General features: G+C 36.0%; 1 protein-coding gene across 3 annotated transcripts in view; it reads left to right on the top strand.

Moving 5' to 3' along the window:
• The window catches only part of MNAT1 (MNAT1 component of CDK activating kinase), a 228101-nt gene that overhangs the window by 132491 nt on the left and 76137 nt on the right, over positions 1-19473 (top strand). Inside the window, exons 8-9 of one of the 3 annotated variants that reach the window (XM_067028386.1) lie at positions 4268-4319; positions 4437-6347. The exons of 1 other annotated variant lie outside the window; for it this stretch is intronic. In XM_067028386.1, coding sequence (XP_066884487.1) covers positions 4268-4301 — 34 coding nt within the window. In that variant the 3' untranslated portion in view covers positions 4302-4319; positions 4437-6347. Of the gene's footprint in view, positions 1-3181; positions 3819-4267; positions 4320-4436; positions 6348-19473 lie in introns of those variants that run through there. One more of the 3 variants, XM_067028384.1, reaches the window with a different exon arrangement.

The following is a 19473-nucleotide window of genomic DNA, read 5'->3' as shown; positions in this document are numbered from 1 at the left end:
GATCAAGTGGGATTTATCCCAGGGCTGCAAAGATTCTTCAATATACGCAAATCAATCAATGTGATACACCATGTTAACAAATTGAAGAATAAAAACCATATGATCATCTCAATAGATGCAGAAAACGCTTTTGACAAAATTCAACACCCATTTACGATAAAAACTCTCCAGAAAGTGGGCATAGAGGGAACCTACCTCAACATAATAAAGGCCATATATGACAAACCCACAGCAAACATCATTCTCAATGGTGAAAAACTGAAAGCATTTCCTCTAAGATCAGGAAGAAGACAAGGATATCCACTCTCACCACTATTATTCACCATAGTTTTGGAAGTCCTAGCCTCGGCAATCAGAGAGGAAAAAGAAATAAAAGGAATCCAAATTGGAAAAGAAGAAGTAAAACTGTCACTGTTTGCAGATGACATGATACTATACATAGAGAACACTAAGGATGCTACCAGAAAACTAATAGAGCTAATCAATGAATTTGGTAAAGTTGCAGGATACAAAATTAATGCACAGAAGTCTCTTGCATTCCTATACATTAATGATGAAAAATCTGCAAGAGACATTAAGGAAACACTCCCATTTACCATTGCAACAAAAAGAATAGAATACCTAGGAATAAACCTACCTAGGGAGACAAAAGACCTATATGCAGAAAACTATAAGATACTGATGAAAGAAATTAAAGATGATACCAACAGATGGAACGATATACCATGTTCTTGGATTGGGAGAATCAATATTGTGAAAATGACTATACTACCGAAAGCAATCTACAGGTTTAGTGCAATCCCTATCAAATTACCTATGGCATTTTTTATGGAACTAGAACAAAAAGTCTTAACATTCATATGAAGACACAAAAGACCCCGAATAGCCAAAGCAGTCTTGAGGGGAAAAAATGGAGCTGGAGGAATCAGATTCCCTGACTTCAGACTATACTACAAAGCTACAGTAATCAAGGCAGTATGGCACTGGCACAAAAACAGAAACATAGATCAGTGGAACAAGAAAGAAAGCCCAGAGATAAACCCACACACTTGTGGTCAACTAATCTATGACAAAGGAGGCAAGGATATACAATGGAGAAAAGACAGTCTCTTCAGTAAGTGGTGCTGGGAAAAGTGGACAGCTACATGTAAAAGAATGAAATTATAACACTCCCTAACACCATACACAAAAATAAACTCAAAATGGATTCGAGACCTAAATGTAAGACCGGACACTATAAAACTCTTAGAGGAAAACATAGGAAGAACAATCTTTGACATAAATCACAGCAAGATCTTTTTTGACCCACCTCCTAGAGTAATGGAAATAAAAACAAAAGTAAACAAGTGGGACCTAATGAAACTTAAAAGCTTTTGCACAGCAAAGGAAACCGTAAACAAGATGAAAAGACAACTTTCAGAATGGGAGAAAATATTTGCAAACGAATCAACAGAGAAAGGATTAATATCCAAAATATGTAAACAACTCATGCAGCTCCGTATTAAAGAAACAAAGAACCCAATCCAAAAATGGGCAGAAGACCTAAATAGACATTTCTCCAAAGAAGACATACAGATGGCCAAGAAGCACATGAAAAGCTGCTCAACATCACTAGTTGTTAGAGAAATGCAAATCAAAACTACAATGAGGTATCACCTCACACCAGTTAGAATGGGCATCATCAGAAAATCTACAAACAACAAATGCTGGAGAGGGTGTGGAGAAAAGCGAACCCTCTTGCACTGTTGGTGGGAATGTAAATTGATACAGCCACTATGGAGAACAGTATGGAGGTTCCTTATAAAACTAAAAATAGAATTACCTTACGATCCTGCAATCCCACTACTGGGTATATATCCAGAGAAAACCATAATTCAAGAAGACACATGCCCCCCAAATTCATTGCAGCACTATTTACAATAGCCAGGTCATGGAAGCAACATTGTCAGACAAATGGATAAAGAAGATGTGATACATATATACAATGGAATATTACTCAGCCATAAAAAGGAACGAAATTGAGTCATTTGTTGAGCTGTGGTTGGATCTAGAGACTGTTATCCAGAGTGAAGTAAGTTAGAAAGAGAAAAACAAATATCATATGTTAATGCATGTATGTGGAACCTAGAAAAATGGTACAGATGAACCGGTTTGCAGGGCAGAAGTTGAGACACAGATGTAGAGAACAAACGCATGAACAGCAAGGGGGGAAATCTGTGGTGGGGTGGGGATGGTGGTATGCTGAATTGGGTGATTGGGATTGACCTGTGTATAAAATTGATGACTAACAAGAACCTGCTGTATAAAATAATAAGTAAAATTAAATTTAAAAATTTAAAAAATTCTAAAAAAAAAAGTACAATGTGAAAAGAAAGTAATGGATATGATGAAACCAAGTAATAAAAAAGTAATTTAAAAAAAGGCCCCATGGGGCTTCCCTGGTGGCGCAGTGGTTGAGAGTCCGCCTGCCGATGCAGGGGACGCGGGTTCATGCCCCGGTCCTTGAAGATCCCACATGCCGCGGAGCGGCTGGGCCCGTGAGCCGTGGCTGCTGAGCCTGCGCATCCGGAGCCTGTGCTCTGCAACGGGAGAGGCCACAACAGTGAGAGGCCTGCGTACCGCCAAAAAAAAAAAAAATGGCCCCAACAGCAAAAATAAAGTAGATGAAACATAATAATAGCTACAGGCATCTTCAAAACCAAACTGCAATCTTGAACATAAAGTGTAGTATTTTACATATGAATATGGAGGGTCCAAGGTCAAATTACTGTGAAAATGATAAATAATTCACTTATCTGCTCTTTGGTAGATCTTAAGATATTCTTTAGTTTTGTATTCTCTTAAAAGTCCTGCAACCTCCAAGCATGAAGCTATGGGGAAGTGAAACAAAACCTTAAACCCCTTTTGAGTTTTTCATAACAAATTTATCAAATAATCGGCCTAGATGTTAAAATTGAAGCTTGAAAAGAGAGACAATATCGGGTTTTATGTAAAAAGTTATAAGTGATATAGATATTGATTTCTTATTTCTTGCTGGGTTAGCAAGGGCCAGAATTCTGTATCTTTAAAATAAATTTTCTTAAAATCTTTACTTTTAATGTTAGTGAAGACAGAGTGTTTAAAATACTCCTCTGTTACAGTTGCTTTTTCTAATAATTTTGTCATTAAAATTACATTTGAGGGCTTCACTGGTGGCAGAATGGTTAAGAATCCACCTGCCAACGCAGGGGACACAGGTTAGAGCCCTGGTCCGGGAAGATCCCACGGAGCAACTAAGTCTGTGCACCACAACTACTGAGCTTGTTCTCTAGAGCCTGCGAGCCACAACTACTGATGCCCATGCACCCAGAGCCCATGCTCCACAGCAAGAGAAGCCACCGCAGTGAGAAGCCTGTGCACTGCGATGAATAGTAGCTCCCACTCGTCACAAGTAGAGAAAGCCCATGCACAGCAACGAAGACCCAACACAGCCAAAAATAAATAAAATAAATAAATTTGTTTAAAAAATTACATTTGAAAGGTTATGGAAATGGCCATGAATAATAAGAACACAAAAATAAACTGTACAACAGTTAGTACAAAGGATAGGAAGAGGGAAAAACTTGGCTGTTATACTGTTCCTACGCTATGCATGAAGAGGTATAATAGTATTTGCAGATATTTAGTATAAATCCTAGAGCAACAATTAAAAATGTAAAACAAAGAGGGACAGACAGTAAGCAAGTAGCAGAGTAAATAATGAAATCATTAAAAATACTCCATTAATGAAAAGGAGAGCAGGAAAGGGAAGCAAAAAATAAAGAAATGGCATAATTAGGAAACAAATAGCATGGTGGTAGATTTAATCTTAACTGTATCAGTAATTACATTGTTCTAAACAAGCACTATGCAATAAAGCTTTCTGAAATGGGAATATTCTATGTCTGTGCTGTTCAGTATAGTAGCCACCAGTTGCATGCTTCTACTGAGCACTTGAATATGCCTAGTGTAACTGAAGAATTGTATATTAAATTTTATTCAGGTTAATTTAAATAACCACATATAGTTAGTGGCTACCATGTTTGATAGAACAGGTCTAAATACTCCAAATAATAGGCAGAAATTGCCAGATTGAATTAAAAAAGCAAGATTTTACTGTATGTTTTCTACAATAATGTGACATTATATATGAAGATATAGTTTCTCTGAGCTTTAAAAGTTTCTCTGAAATCTTGGGACTATAATTTGTTTTTATTTTGTAAATAACTCAACCAGTATCTCTTCACAGATTTCTTCTGCCCCATTTTCTGTTTTCATTCTGAAACTCTGATTTCACATAGGTAAGACCTTCTGATGTCGTTTTACAGTTCTTTGATGCTCTATTTTGTATTTTTCAATCTTTTCTTGAGTTTTGTGTTTCAAAAGTTTGGATAATTCTTCCTGTCCTTTCCTTACAGTTCACTTATTCTTCTTCTGTGTCCCTTTTGCTGATAAGCTCATCAAAGGAATTCTTTCTGATATTGAAGTTGTCATTTCTAGCATTTCTGGTTCACTCCTTTTTGTAATTTCCATCTTTTTGTTGAAATTCCCTGTCAATTTGCACATATTATCCACTTTTTCCACTAGATCCTTCAGCTTAGTAATCATGTTATTTTCAGGTGCCTCTTTGATTGTTCTAACATCTCTGAGTCTGATTCTATTGACTATTTTATACCTTAATAGTATATTTGTTTTTCCTGCTTTCTTGTGTTTATTGTAATTTTGTTTGAATATTGTACAACAGAACAGTAGAGACTGAGATAAATAATATTTATGGCCAGAGTATTTATGTCCCTTTTTCTATTAGGCCATTAGTTTAGGGAGTTGAGTATCAAGTTTGATCTCAGTTTGGTTTGTTGCTCAAGTTACCATCTGTGTATCACAGGCTTCAGATTCTTCCAGCCATGATCTGTTGCCACTTTGTACCTAGTATGAGGCCTGGAGTGCTGGAGGGTTTTTCTTAGTCTTCTTGCTCCACCCTCAGCTTTCAGCAGACTCTGCAAGCTTGAGCCAGAAAGGGGTTCTCTCTCTGTGTCCCTCTCAGCGATAGACTCCTCTTGCTTTTTACTTGGAATGAGTCTTGTGGTAGGAGCAAGGGGATTTCTTAGTTCTCCTGTTCTGATTTTTGTTTTAGGAGGTCTGTGTGCCAGAGCCTCAGAGTGGTGCTTTCTCAGTGTACCTTTCTCTTCCCCAGAGGCAAACAACTTCTGTCTCCTACTTCAGGATGCAGTTGAGTTTGCTATCCTCTCCCAGTCCCACAGGTGAGGTCTGTCTTGTAGTGGTGGGGATGGGACGTCTTGGGTATAAGACAGTTTCCTGCCCTTCTTTCAGCCTCTGCTTCAATCATTATGTTAGTTTAGGTAAGAGTGGGTTTCCTGCCTTTCCTCAGTGATTGAAGGCTTTATTCTGTGTCAGTACAGGGTTTGGGAGGGTGGCAGTAGGTTTTTTACTCCTCCTCTAGTGGCACCCAACCTTTGCCCTACCCCAGCAGCTGAGTCTTGGCTGTTTTTTTAATAGTTCATTTCTTTGTGCATGTTCAATTTTTGCTGATTTTTACTTGGTCTACTCAATGGAATATCCTCCTCATCTTCCTCTTTTAATCTGCTGTGGTGGTGGTTCTGCTGTATATTTGTATGTTAATATTTAGCTCCCCCTGTTAGAAGTCTCTGTAAAATAGAGTAGCTTGATTGACTGTTTTTGTTTTTTTCTTATTTTGAGTAAAATTTTAAAATTGAATAAGCTTTGGCAACACTTTAAATTGTTTGGAGCCCTTTTTGTTTTACTTCTGTCTTTACTATTGTGGTTTGAATTTTAAAATGTAGGGTAGGGCTTCCCTGGTGGCACAGTGGTTAAGAATCTGCCTGCCAGTGCAGGAGACACGGGTTTGAGCCCTGGTCTGGGAAGATCCCACATGCCGCTGAACAACTAAACCCATGTGCCACAGCTACTGAGCCTGCGCTCTAGAGCCTGTGAGCCACAACTACTGAGCCTGTGTGCCACAGCTACTGAGCCCGCGAGCCACAACTACTGAAGCCTGTGAGCCTAGATCCCGTGCTCCGCAACGAGAGAAGCCACTGTAATGAGAAGCCTGTGCACCACAACGAAGAGTAACCCCTGCTCACCGCAACTAGAGAAGGCCCACATGCAGCAACAAAGACCCAACGCAGCCAAAAATAAATACATAAGTAAATAAGTAAGTAAGTAAATTTATCAAAAAAAAATGTAGGGTAAGCGCAATGTAGATAAGGTATAACTATAGTGTGTGTACTTTTCCCAAGTTTTTCATATCTCAAATCTTATTTGAACCTAAATAAAGGATACTGGATCATGGTTTTATTTTGTTTGTTTTAGTGGTTGGGGGGCTTTCATTAATTATTGACTATTTAAAATATAGTTAGTTACAGAATTCTAGAAGTATACTTTTGTCTCTCTCAACAAAGACTGTACAATATATTCTGTATCCACAACAGTTAAGAAGACAAATTGTTCTGATTACAAGTTTGTATGTATTTCAAGCAATGGACCTTGATTATAACTTTCTTTTAGCTTCTGTGGCTAAGTAGTGGAAGAATTTCTAGATCATCAATAGTGATGTCAGAATTGCTAAAGAAACATTGACTTTTTCTTGATCTAGAAGTATCTACCAAAATAGAATGTGTCTCATACCTTCCTTCTCATCAGCCTTGTGTCTTAAGAAAGGGATTGAATTCTTTTTTAAAAATAATATTTTACTTATTTGTTTATTTTGTTGCCCGGGTCTTAGTTGCGGCAGGTGGGCTCCCCAGCTGTGGCATGTGAACTCCTCGTTGCAGCGTGCATGTGGGATCCAGTTCCCTGCCAGGGATCGAACCTGGGCCCCCTGCATTGGGAGTGCAGAGTCTTAACCACTGTGCCATAAAGGAAGTCCCGTAAGGGATTGAATTCTACAGACAGTTTCATTTTGGGAGCCAGGATGAATTAGCTCAGGTGGTCTCTTTGGTGACATGTTATGACTTCATGCTTAAACATTTGCCAAAGTAAATCCTAAATTGATTTCTTACTTTACTAGTTCATTTTCTTTTCTGGAATTATTATTTGAAGCTATATTGCTTTCTTCCTTTTTAGAAATTACTTTAGATTTAAAAATGTATTTTTACATAATCTAATTTTCAGAAACATTTAGAAAGAAACTGAAGAAGTTACTCTGTGAAGTGAATTTTCAAAGAATAATTTGGTATCTACAAAGGTGCTACTCTTAAGGTTCAGGAATATAAACTTTAGTTGACTTAAGGTATAGTAGTTACACATCTGTTCTAAGGGTTGTCCATATTTTTGTTAGAAGATTACATCTAATAAGCCCCAGTTAATCTTTTTACAATGGGCTCTCCCCCTTCCCATAAAACTCTAGCTTCTACTCCTCTCTCTTTTCTTTTCCTGTTACAACAAATTTTCCATTTTATGTTATTTTATCCTACAGAGGAAACAAGTTCAGTTTCTCTAGAGGCAAATAGAGAATAAATTACCTTATTTCCATTTTCTTATATTTGCTTTGAAATCTGTATGACATGAAGAAGTTAAGAATACTACATTTTGTAGCTTCACTTTAGTTGGTGCAAAACTATGAATGCAGGCACTTTCAAAATACTTTTAACAATATATTTTTGAGAGTATGTGGCATAAGGTCTTAGGAGGCATTGTGTCTCCAAAGAACTACTTTTTTGTCCTCATGTATAACTTAGATAAAGGACAAAATCAGAAGTACATTGCCATGAGATTTTAGGTGATTTTTACTGGAATCTTTTCTAAAGTTAGTTAAACTTTAGAAGTAGATGAAGAATAAATGAGAATTTCTCATTCAGGAGGGTATTATGAATATATAATTATAGTTCAGATTGCACTGGCAGTACTTTTCTGGTTTGCTCAAGGCAATATGTAAACATGTTTTATTAATTCTGTGCCAGTGGGAGCAAGCATTGGGAAAACTTAACTGCTAATTGAAATTCCCCAGACTGCAGCTTTAGTGGTTAGTTTAGTAAAGTCTCATTGATTGGCATTGTGAGAGTGTCTTTTTAATAACCAACTGGCTTTCTAGTTAATATTTTACTACCTCCCACCCAAAGAAGAGTATTTCCCTTAACTAATACAAATTACAGAGATTATCAATTTTATTCATCAATTTCAAATTATTTAGTCAAATATCACTACTGTTTTAAAAATATGTGATTTATTTAATATGAACTTTTCATTCATGAACCTATTCCAGAAATAAGGAAAAACTGTTATAAGCTATAATCTTTAAGTAAGATGTATATTTTTCACTTTTACTTATTTGTGAATTTAAATGAAACCATTTGCTACCAGATTTCTGTAGAATAAAATTTTAATCTTCATTTCCGTAGAACATTTTTGTATGTTTCTTTGTGGTAGAGTGTCGTAGCCAAGTGCACACATTCATTTCTGTCTCTCCTGTTAACATAACTGATGTAAGTCCTGTGCTATCAACTATGAGAGCTTTAAAAAATAGATTTAAACTGTGATAGTTTACTATCTAGAGTCCTTCCTAACCAGTTGATAAGATTATTTAGCTATTATTATGAAATCACTTGTGAAAAAAATTGTGGGTCGTCCCTGGTGGTGCAGTGGTTGAGAGTCCACCAGCCAATGCAGGAGACCACGGGTTTGTGCCCCAGTCCAGGAAGATCCCACATGCTGTGGAGCGGCTGGTGGTGCAGTGGTTGAGAGTCCACCAGCCAATGCAGGAGACCACGGGTTTGTGCCCCAGTCCAGGAAGATCCCACATGCTGTGGAGCGGCTAGGCCCGTGAGCCATGGCCACTGAGCCTGCACGTCCAGAGCCTGTGCTCTGCAACAGGAGAGGCCACAACAGTGAGAGGCCTGTGTACCGCAAAAAAAAAAAAAAAAAAAAAAAAAAAATTGTGGTTGTAATAATAGTAGAACCTGATGATAATTAGAAGGAAGTTTCTTATTTGATCTTCATCAGCACCTATCAATTTTGTTTTCTTGTGTGGCTGTAGACTACACTGATAAAAATCAAATCGCTGAACAGAAGTAACTGACCTGTTACAAATCCATTACTGTTATTGGCAAAACAATTAAAATGTTCATTCTTGAGGGAATAGGATAGGATATAGTTCCCCTAAAGTAGAAGATCCACCTTCACAGTAACCCTGGAGATTCTTTTCCTCCCTCCCTTCCTTCCTTCCATCACTTTGGATCCTTCCTTCCATCACTTTGGATTTCTTCCAAAGTGTACAGCAGAGTGATTCAGTTATATATAAGTATTTTTTCAGATTATTTTCCATTATAGGTTGTTATAAGATATCAAATATAATTCCCTGTGCTGTAGAGTAAATCCTTGTTGCTTATCCATTTTATGTATAGTAGTTTGTACCTGTTAATCCCATATTCCTAATTTATCCTTCCCCCCTCTTTCCCCTTTGGTAACCATAAGTATGTTTTCTATGTCTGTGAGTCTGTTTCTGTTTTGTCTATAAATTCATTTGTATTATTTTTTAGATTCCATGTATAAGTAATATCATATAATATTTGTCTTTGTCTGACTTATTTCACCTTAGTATGATATTCTCTAGGTCTATCCATGTTGCTGCAAATGGCAATATTTCATTCTTTTTTATGGCTGAGTAATATTCCATTGTGTGTACAGATAGATGCTTAGGAGTGGGATTGCTGGGTCATATGGTAGCTCTATTTATAGTTTTTTAAGGAACCTCCATATTATTTTCCATGGTGGCTGCACCAATTTACATTCCAACCAACAGTGTAGGAGGGTTTCCTTTTCTCCACACCCTCTCCAGCATTTATTATTTGTAGACTTTTCTGATGATAGTCATTCTGGCCTGTGTGAGGTGATACCTCATTGTGGTTTTGAATTGCATTTCTCTAATAATTAGCAATGTTGAGCATCTTTTCTTGTGACTGTTGGCCATCTGTATGTCTTTGGAGAAATGTCACTTTAGGTGTTCTATTTTTTTGTGTGTGGTTCGCGGGTCTCTCACCGTTGCGGCCTCTCCCGTTGTGGAGCACAGGCTCCAGACGCACAGGCTCAGCGGCCATGGCCCACGGGCCCAGCCGCTCCGCGGCATGTGGGATCCTCCAGGACTGGGGCACGAACCCGTGTCCCCTGCATTGGCAGGCGGACTCCCAACCACTGCGCCACCAGGGAAGCCCCTTCTGTCTATTTTTGATTGGTTGTTTGTTTTTTTGATAATGAGTTGTGTGAGCTGTTTGTATATTTTGGATATTAACCCTTTGTTACTTGCATCATTTGCAAATATTTTCTCCCATTCTGTAGGTTGTCTTTTGTTTTGTTTATGGTTTTCTTTACTGTGCAAAAGCTTTTAAGTTTGATTACATCCCATTTGTTTATTTTTGCTTATTTCTTTTGCTTTGGGAGACTGATCTAAGAAAATACTGCTATGATTTGTGTCAATAATGTTTTGTCTGTGTTCTCTTCTAGGATTTTTATGGTGTCATGTCTTACATTTAGGTCTTTAAACCATTTTGAGTTTATTTTTGTATATAGTTTGAGGGAGTGTTATAATCTCATTGATTTACATTTAGCTGTCTAGGTTTCCCAACACCACTCGCTTAAGAGACTGTCTTTTCTCCATTGTATATTCTTGACATTTTTGTTGCAGATTAATTGGCCATAGGTGTGTGGATTTATTTCTGGGCCCTCTATTCTGTTCCACTGATCTATATGTCTGTTTTTGTGCCAATACCATGCTGTTTTTATTACTGTAGCTTTGTAGTATTTTCTGAAGTCTGGAAGGTTTATGCCAACCCTGGAGATACTTTTCGTGATCATTCTTTTGCTCTTAAAAATTGATAAATTGGAACTTTATATGTCAAGAATTTGAGATGAGGTATGAAACATATTTAAAAAAATTTTTTCTTGTAACACTCTTTTAGTCTCCCTCCTTAAGTCTTCCTCATTTTTGCCAGAGAAGACTTTCTAATATATCAATCTGGGCATGTCTCTCTATTATTAATATTCTTCAGTGGCTCATCATTATCTGCATAATCTGTCCCCTATCTACCTTTGTAGCCATATGTCCTGGTCCTCTCATACTTGGTGTTTCTTAAGAACCTCATGGTGTCTCACAAATTTTTGCGCCATTGCATGTGCTGTTCCATTTCCTTAGGAGGCATCTTTACAATTTTGGCACAGTCCCCTTAGTAATTTCTTTCCCTCTTTTCCTCCCTATGCATGAATTGTCTGTTTATGCCCCTTATTCCCTTTTCTATTGGTGTAGCATTTTCCTTATTTATATGTCAGCCATATAGTAAGACTATTAACGTTTGATATATTTTGTTTTTGTTTTTGTTTTTTTTTTTTGCGGTATGCGTACCTGTCATGGCCGTGGCCTCTCCCGTTGAGGAGCACAGGCTCTAGACGCGCAGGCTCAGTGGCCATGGCCCACAGGCCCAGCCACTCCGCAGCATGTGGGACCCTCCCGGACCGGGGCACGAACCTGTGTCCCCTGCGTCAGCAGGCGAACCCTCAGGGGTTGCACCACCAGGGAAGCCCTGTTTTTCTTTTTTGACTTTTTATGGCCATGGTTGACTTTGTTCCTATTTTTGTTTTAATTGAAATGTAGTTGATTTACAATATTATATTAGTTTCAGGTTACAGCATAGTGATTCAGTATTTTTATAGACTATATTCCCTTTAAAATTATTACAAAATAATGACTGTTTCCCTTTGCTGTACAGTATATCCTTGTTCCTTTCCTATTTTATACATAGTAGCTTGCATCTCTTAATCCCATATCCCTATCTTGCCCCTCCCTCTTCCCTCTCTCTATTTGTAACCACTAGTTTGTTTTCTATATCTGTGAGTCTGTTTCTGTTTTGTTATGTACATTCATTTGTTTTATTTTTTAGATTCCACATATAAATAATAACAGAGCTTTTGTCTTTCTCTGTCTGACTTATTTCACTATGCATAATACTGTCTAGGTTCATCCACATTGTTGCAAATGGCAGGATTTCATTCTTTTTTATGGTTGGGTAATATTCCAGTGTGTGTGTGTGTGTGTGTGTGTGTGTGTGTGTGTGTGTGTGTGTGTGTGTGTGTGTAAACACACCACATCTTTATCCATTCATCTGTTGATGGACACTTGGGTTGCTTTATGTGAAGTAGGTTTAATCTTTGAGCAGTAAAATATATTAATGATGTCCTGCTAATTTTCCATTGCTCTTATACTTAAGAAGTCCTAAACCAACACAAAACTTTATATATATTTATTTATATTCTAATTTTAGGTAGCTTTGATATTTACATGTAATCACTTAATCCATCTGGAATTTATTTATTTGTAAGGAGCTATAAAAGAATCTTTACTCTGTTTTTTTCAACTAGTAAATCAGTTGGCCCAGAATAATTTATTCAGTAGTCCTTCGTTTTTCCATTGATGTTTTAGATTAACATACTCGGGCTTTTGGTCCACTGACCTTTCTTTTTCAATAATCTATGTTTACGTTTTTTAACCATATCATATTATTATTCATTTAAATTCATGATATGTTTTAGTATTAAGTTGTATATTTATTTTCTATTGCTGTGTATCAAATTACCACAGATTTAAGTGGCTTAAAACAACATCCATTTTATCTCATTTATTATCAGTGTCTGTGGATTATGAGTCTGGGCATGGGTTACTTGGATTGTATACTCAGATTGCATGTGGCTGTGATCAAAGTGTCAGCAGGTGCTGTGGGTCCATGTAAGCGAGGTCTGGGGGGGCTGTCTTTCAAGCTCATTCACATTATTGGTAGAATTAGGTTTCTTGCCAGTGTAGAACTCACAATGGCTTCCATCTTCTTCAGTGCTAACAGGAGAAAATCTCTTCGGATCTCTTCCTTTTTTAAGGGGTCCTACTTGTTTAAGTTTGGCCCACTTAGATAATTTCCTTTTTTATTAACTTATAATCAACCAATTCGAGATCTTAATTACATCTGCAAAATCCCTCTTGTGATATACTATAATCTAAGGATTGAAATCCATCATATCCATGAGGACAAAATCATGCAGGGCTGCACACAAGGGGGTGGGAATCTTGGGGGCCATCCCAGAATTCTGCCTACCAGAGTGGGGCAAGTCTTCCTTTGCTACTTATCTTTTTCAGAGTGTTCTTAGCATTTTTATACATATGTTCTTCCAAGTAAACTTTGTTGGCCAAAGCAGCAAAGCACCCTACAGTTCTTTCAAGTTTTCTGTACATTTGAAAATTTTCATTATAGAATATTATGAAACAAGTAATCAAACAAAGCAAACCAAAACACCTTAACAACTAAGACACGGCCATTCCTATTACCCCCTAGATACAACCAAACACCCCTTTTTTGGGTATTTTATTTGGAATTGCTTTAAACTTATAAACTGATATGAAAAGAGTGGACTTTTAAAATTTATTGAGTTTTTGTATATCTGACACATTTCTTGGAAATTAATTTTTGTTACGTCATACTTATGATGCTGTTATTATAAAATTGTTTTCATTATGCTTTCTTACTGGTTCTTGGTTAAATATATTTTCATTTTGTATATAGCTGTTTTACTGAAAATTTTGTTTTTTAAGGTGACTATCTGGGGTTTTATCTGGAAGTCAGTCACCTGAAAAAACAATTTTTTTCTCTTAAATGCTCTGTCTCTGATTTCAGTTTCATATTTTATCGCATTTGGCTAGAACTTCTTAACTTGTGTCATACAGTTTTGATAATTGCAGTTTCTTGTGTCTCATTTTTTTTTTTTTGTGAATCCTTCAAGTGTTTTATCATTAAGTGTCATGTTGGTTGATTAAGTGATTTTTCTTATCATGTTGAAGTATTTTAAAAAAATCATATTGTAGAATTTCTATTTTTTGGTCAAAGTCTTTACCTATTGACTTACTATCCATGGATTGTCTAAGAATGGAGAAAAGGTGTTTATTTTGGTTTCTGTTTGTTTTGTTTTTAATCCTGTACGGTTAAGTTTATACATTAGTTTTGGAAAAATTCTCAGGGGCTCCAGAAAGTCAAAGAATATGGAGAAGTACAAAACTCACAAAAATTGCAATACGTATGTGTATATAATATATGATATATACTTTGTTTTAATTATGAAAGTATTACTAAATTAACTTTTTTTATAGCTATGACAGCAAAATATCTGTAGTATCTGTTTTTGCTGGCATTTGAATTAAAAAGAAATCAACTCACATCTATCATGAATCTTTTGCTTAATCTTCTAGTCTGGCACTAGTCTGGTAAGTTTTAAATCTTTTTTTACAGTCATGGAAAAAAATATGTTTCTGCTTGAAGCAGTTGTCAAACAAGCTTCTTTCATCGACCGTCAGACACAGGGCAGCTGAATGAGGCTGTTTAGTCTAGAGTAAATGCTCACGAGATTACAGGGTCACTGAGGAAATGTAATTATGCAGTTGATTCCAGAATAGTCGTTTGTAGTAAGGACTTTAAAAGTATTCAATCATAGTATTAATTTAAAAATATGTATACTCCAAAATTAATCTCAGAAAATCAGCACTAAATAAACTAAATTATTTAGTTTAGTAATAAAATTATAACTATAAATTATGACAATGAAATAGTTTTAATTCAGATTCCTGCAGGACCCTAAAAAAGGAAGTTCCGTTTATTATTGGAATTTGCTCAGTCCCTCCCAAATCGCTATAAAATTCAATTGACTCTGTATATCTATATATAATTGTCTCTGCTGGGAAACGAAACCTCATAGTATTTAGCTCATGTTAATTGAGAAAATAATTGATTATTTAGCAGTTTTTTTTTTTACTTTTGTTATTCATTTGATTATCACTCATTCGATTATGAAGCACCTCCTGTGTGTCAGTTACTTTTCTAGGTACTAAAAAAACAACAGTGAGCAAAACAGAGAAAGCACCTACTGTCGTGAAGCTCACATTATATTGGGATGAAATGAACAATATAAATACACTGATGAATTTGTTAGATGGCAGTATCAAAATACTTTATCCTGCGGTATTTGTCTTCAAAAGACAAACCTCAGGATAAAGGGATATGTAGTGATTGGTGTAGAGTGCTATTTTTACATAGGTCGGGGTGGAATCTTTTGTAGGATGATATTTGAACAGACATGAATTAAGCAAAGAAGCTAATCATGTGATATAATAGGGATAGGCAGAGCATCTCTGAGTGCAGTGGCCCTGAGATGGGCATGTGTGTGAGGATGAGAAAGGAGTCCAGTGCCTGGAGTAGCGTGAAGTGGGGAATAGCAGGAGATGAGGTCAGAGTGGTAGCAGGTTTTGATATAAGAAGGCAGGCTGGGCCCAGTTAGACTATGTAGGGTTTTTTTTTTAGATGATGGTCAAGACTTGGGATTTTACTGTGACGAAGATGAGAAGTCATAGAATTTTGGACAAAGGTGTGTCATATGACTTACATTTAGAAAGATCTGTTATAGGAGAATGGATGGTGGAGAGAAAACAAGAAAACTTGCAACTGTCTTAGTTAAGATGGTAGTGGCTTATACTAAGATAGTGACAGTGTAGTTGCTGAGAAAGTGATCAAATTATGAATATAATTTTGATAGCATAAAATAGAGAATTTTTGATGGATTGGATGTCGTGTGCAGGGTTACTAAAAAGTTGCTCCCAGGGTTATATCTGAGGTACAAAATTGCCATTTAAATGTGATAAGGGAGACTAGGGAGAAGGGTTCTCTGGGGCAAGACAGTTGTGTGAGTTGCTTTAAGTTCAGTTATTTATCAAGTATTAAAAAAATATGTTTCTAAAGAGGCTGCAAGAACTGGGAAAAATCCTTAGCAGCTCTCCTCTTTTATGGGAGAGTGAACTGTCATGAGTTCACTACAGTAGAGGCCAAAGAAGAAAATGCTTCTGTACTCAGAGTCACATCTCTGGGTAGTGCAAAGCTAAGACTAGATTTTTAGTCTCTTAGGATACTTTTTCTCTGCTGTACCTTATGGCCAAGGCCATTCCATTTACAGAGCTTTCAAAATCTGAATGAGCTTTATTTTTATTATGCTTTTAGAATGTTTTAATTTCAGATAGTATATTTAAAGGCAATGAGTTTATGTAGCAACTTTGCTTATTTTATTCTCAAAAAAATGAAAACAAAATTATTCTTCTCTAAGAAATAGAGAAGAATATTCCCCCTCCCACGGTATCCATACGTCCATTCTCTACATACGTAGAGAATGGACGTATGGATACCGTGGGAGGGGGAAGAGGGGATGGGATGAATTGGGAGATTGGGATTGACATATATACACTACTATGTATAAAATAGACAACTAATGAGAACCTACTTTATAGCACAGGGAGCTCTACTCAGTGCTCTTTGGTGACCTAAGTGGGAAGGAAATCCAAAAAGAAGGGGATATATGTATACATATAGCTGATTCACTTTGCTGTACAGCAGAAACTAACACAACATTGTAAAACAACTATACTCCAATAAAAATTAATTTAAAAAAAAGATAGGTCATTGATAAATCCTATAGAAATAAGCCCATTTCACTATTTCAAGGGGCAGTTGGTTGAAAAGCTTTTGTTTACCTAATTTTGAGTTCAAGTGTGCATTTTAAAATTCGTATATTTTTAAAATCCTGTAACTTAAAAAATTATTCTGCTCTAAGTATGAGCCAAGTTTTCAGCCTCCATTTTTTTCCCCCATGAGGAAAATAGGACTGAGTTGGGCATTGTGACTCACAAGCTTTTGGGTTGAAGCTTAGGTAACTTTTGGGTTGGTGCCCTGATGGCAGAGGTGTAGCAAGGGTGGGGTGGTAGGAATGGTCCATCCCAGCCAGATGCAGGCAATAAGCATTGCATTATCTGTAGAGAATTAAAAAATAATAATAAAATAAAACCAATTAAAAGTCAGTCTGTTTTTTTGTTTGTTAATTTTAAATCAGCATGTACTAGCAGTTCTAAACAATGTTGGTTTTCAAATACTCCTTCCTGAAAACATCTTCTTTTGGTCCAAGTTCTAAACAATTGCTGTTATTAACTTTCGATTTCATAGTATATAAGTAAGCTTCCAATGAGCACATCTTTATTCTTTGTTCCTGAATTATATTGTATTGTATTACAGAAGTGTAATCAGAGAACTCCCAGTTTTATAGTCAACCTCAGAACATCACCACCCCCTGCCACCGCCAACGAACCCACCTACATTTAGCCTCACTCAAGAGTAAGTTTGTCAGATTTTAGAATCCTTCTGACTCCTTTCTGGCAAAATTTCTCTTTTCAGTTCCCCCGTGGTATTAAATATTTCTGAGTTTAAGTGGTAGATTTGAAGTGAACTGATAGTCTAGTGATTGTAGAGATGAAGAAATAGAACTTAAGTTCTTGGAGTATTTATTTTTGTTTAAGGCTTTTCGACTATGAGACGCCTGAAAGTTGCTAGAAAAAATCCTATAGAAGCAAAGACATGAACATTATTGCAATTTCTGGAATTTATTTTGAAATAGCTATTTTATGAGACTATCAAACTTATTATCATTAAGATATTTTCTAGCTATTTGGATACCTGTTGCTTAAAGAAAGAAACTCAAAATTAAAATTAACAAAAAATATTCTTCAATTTATTATGAGCAAAGATAAATTGAAAAATCTGGCTTTATTCCCTACTGAACATGAATATATGAGAAAGATCAATTTTAATGAATTCACTGACAAATTTGCATAAGTAAAACTCAAAACAGAAACTATGATGTGACAATCTCTTATGTACTTACAAATATTTTCCTGTTTTCAAAAATTAAATTAGTATAATTAATGGGTATTTTTGTCTGTTACTTTTCCCTTTTTTGTTGTGTGAATTTTATTTTTATTTAAACATTTTTAGTGTCATAATGTGTACAAGATCCAGTAGAAGAAAAAATTTGTGTCTTTTCTGCATTGTTATTATTTTTCATTTCATGATTATTACAGAAAATAATTTTGTATAAAGGAGCAGGTGTGATGAAAAATGATCTGCTCTGGCTGTCCAGTATGCTAGGTGTACAGTTGCCTGATAAGAGTTGGCCCTGAGGATGGGATCCTGTGTTATGTTTCTGTAATACCAAGTCTTGTCAATTTAGTCATAAAACTAAATTCTCCATCGTATTTGGTCATACTGATTTCAGAAGAATGTGCAGACTTAGATTTGAAAAAAATAAGAGCAATAGAAATAAGCACGGGTCAGGAATTAGATCCTGCTTTGGTTAAAAGAATTGTGATTGTTGGGTCTGGAAAAGAACTGGCTATGCTTTGGGAAAGCAGAATGAACATGGTTGGTTAATCTTTTTTTTTTGCCTTAAATAATAAGTGAACTTTATTGGCCAATAGGGAAAGGGAAGGACTAGCTTCACGTGAGACTTGATGCAGGGCTCCAGTGATCTGACCAGGATTCTGTTTCTTTCACCATTTCTCACTCTTCTTCTTTGGTGCTTACTCCAATTTCTAATAGTCTCTCCCCTCCAAGATAGTACCAGTAACTTTTTGACTACATATGTCCTACTTATGTTCAGAAGGGATAGTTAATCATTTTTTAGTTTATGAAAAATATTTGAAGGGAATAATGTTTCTGAAAGGAAAATTATCAATAAGATGGTAAAATGTGGATCAGATGACCAGTTTTGACTCTGTCCAGCTTCTACATCTTAATTTTTGTTGTCCTATTTATCTGTATATTTCTAAATCATACAGTTATACTGCAGTTTCTTGATTTCCAGTTTTAGACCTGCCTCTTGACATCCTAATTGAGAGATGAAGATTTAGCCCTCTAAAACTCCTTCCTTATTCTTATTTCACTTCTCCTATTATTTCCCAATAGAGTTATATCACAGTTTTAAAATTAAATCAATATTCACTATTTCCATGGTAAATACATAAATATTATTTTCAGTTGAGCCATATATTGTACAATGATTATGTTTCTTTAGATTTCTTATTATGATTGCTTTGCCCTTTTTGGGGGGCGTCTTCAAAAATTTTATTTTTTCATTTAAGTCAGCATCTTGCCTATCCCATCAAGCCCCCAAAATATCTTACCCTTTCTGGGGCTAATGAATATGAAAACAAAATAGAATCCCACCATTCATCACCTTCTACTTTCTTTTAACCTCCTTACCCAGTGTAGATGGCACTTTATATTTTAGTTACTAGCTTGGTCTCTCCTGTCCTCTCGTTTGCCTTGTGTTATAAGCATGCAGTGTATCTGCTTTGATAGTTTATGATGAGTAACATCAGGACTTGAGGGATTGCCACTTTCTAAATGTTTTAAAACTATTCTTCCAAGGAGTGATTAACTGTTTTTAGATTTAGAGAAAATTCATTAAACCTTTAGGTCTCTTGATTTGAGTTTTACCTCAAACTTAATTTAGAAAGAATTGAAAGTAAGGGAAGCAGAAGCAATAATGTTTACTTCATTCTACTGTTTTCCCCTCTTCATC

This window comes from Kogia breviceps, chromosome 3 (assembly GCF_026419965.1).
Source record: "Kogia breviceps isolate mKogBre1 chromosome 3, mKogBre1 haplotype 1, whole genome shotgun sequence".
NCBI classification, from domain to species: Eukaryota; Metazoa; Chordata; class Mammalia; order Artiodactyla; family Physeteridae; genus Kogia; species Kogia breviceps.
This window is presented reverse-complemented; position numbering and strand designations above follow the sequence as displayed.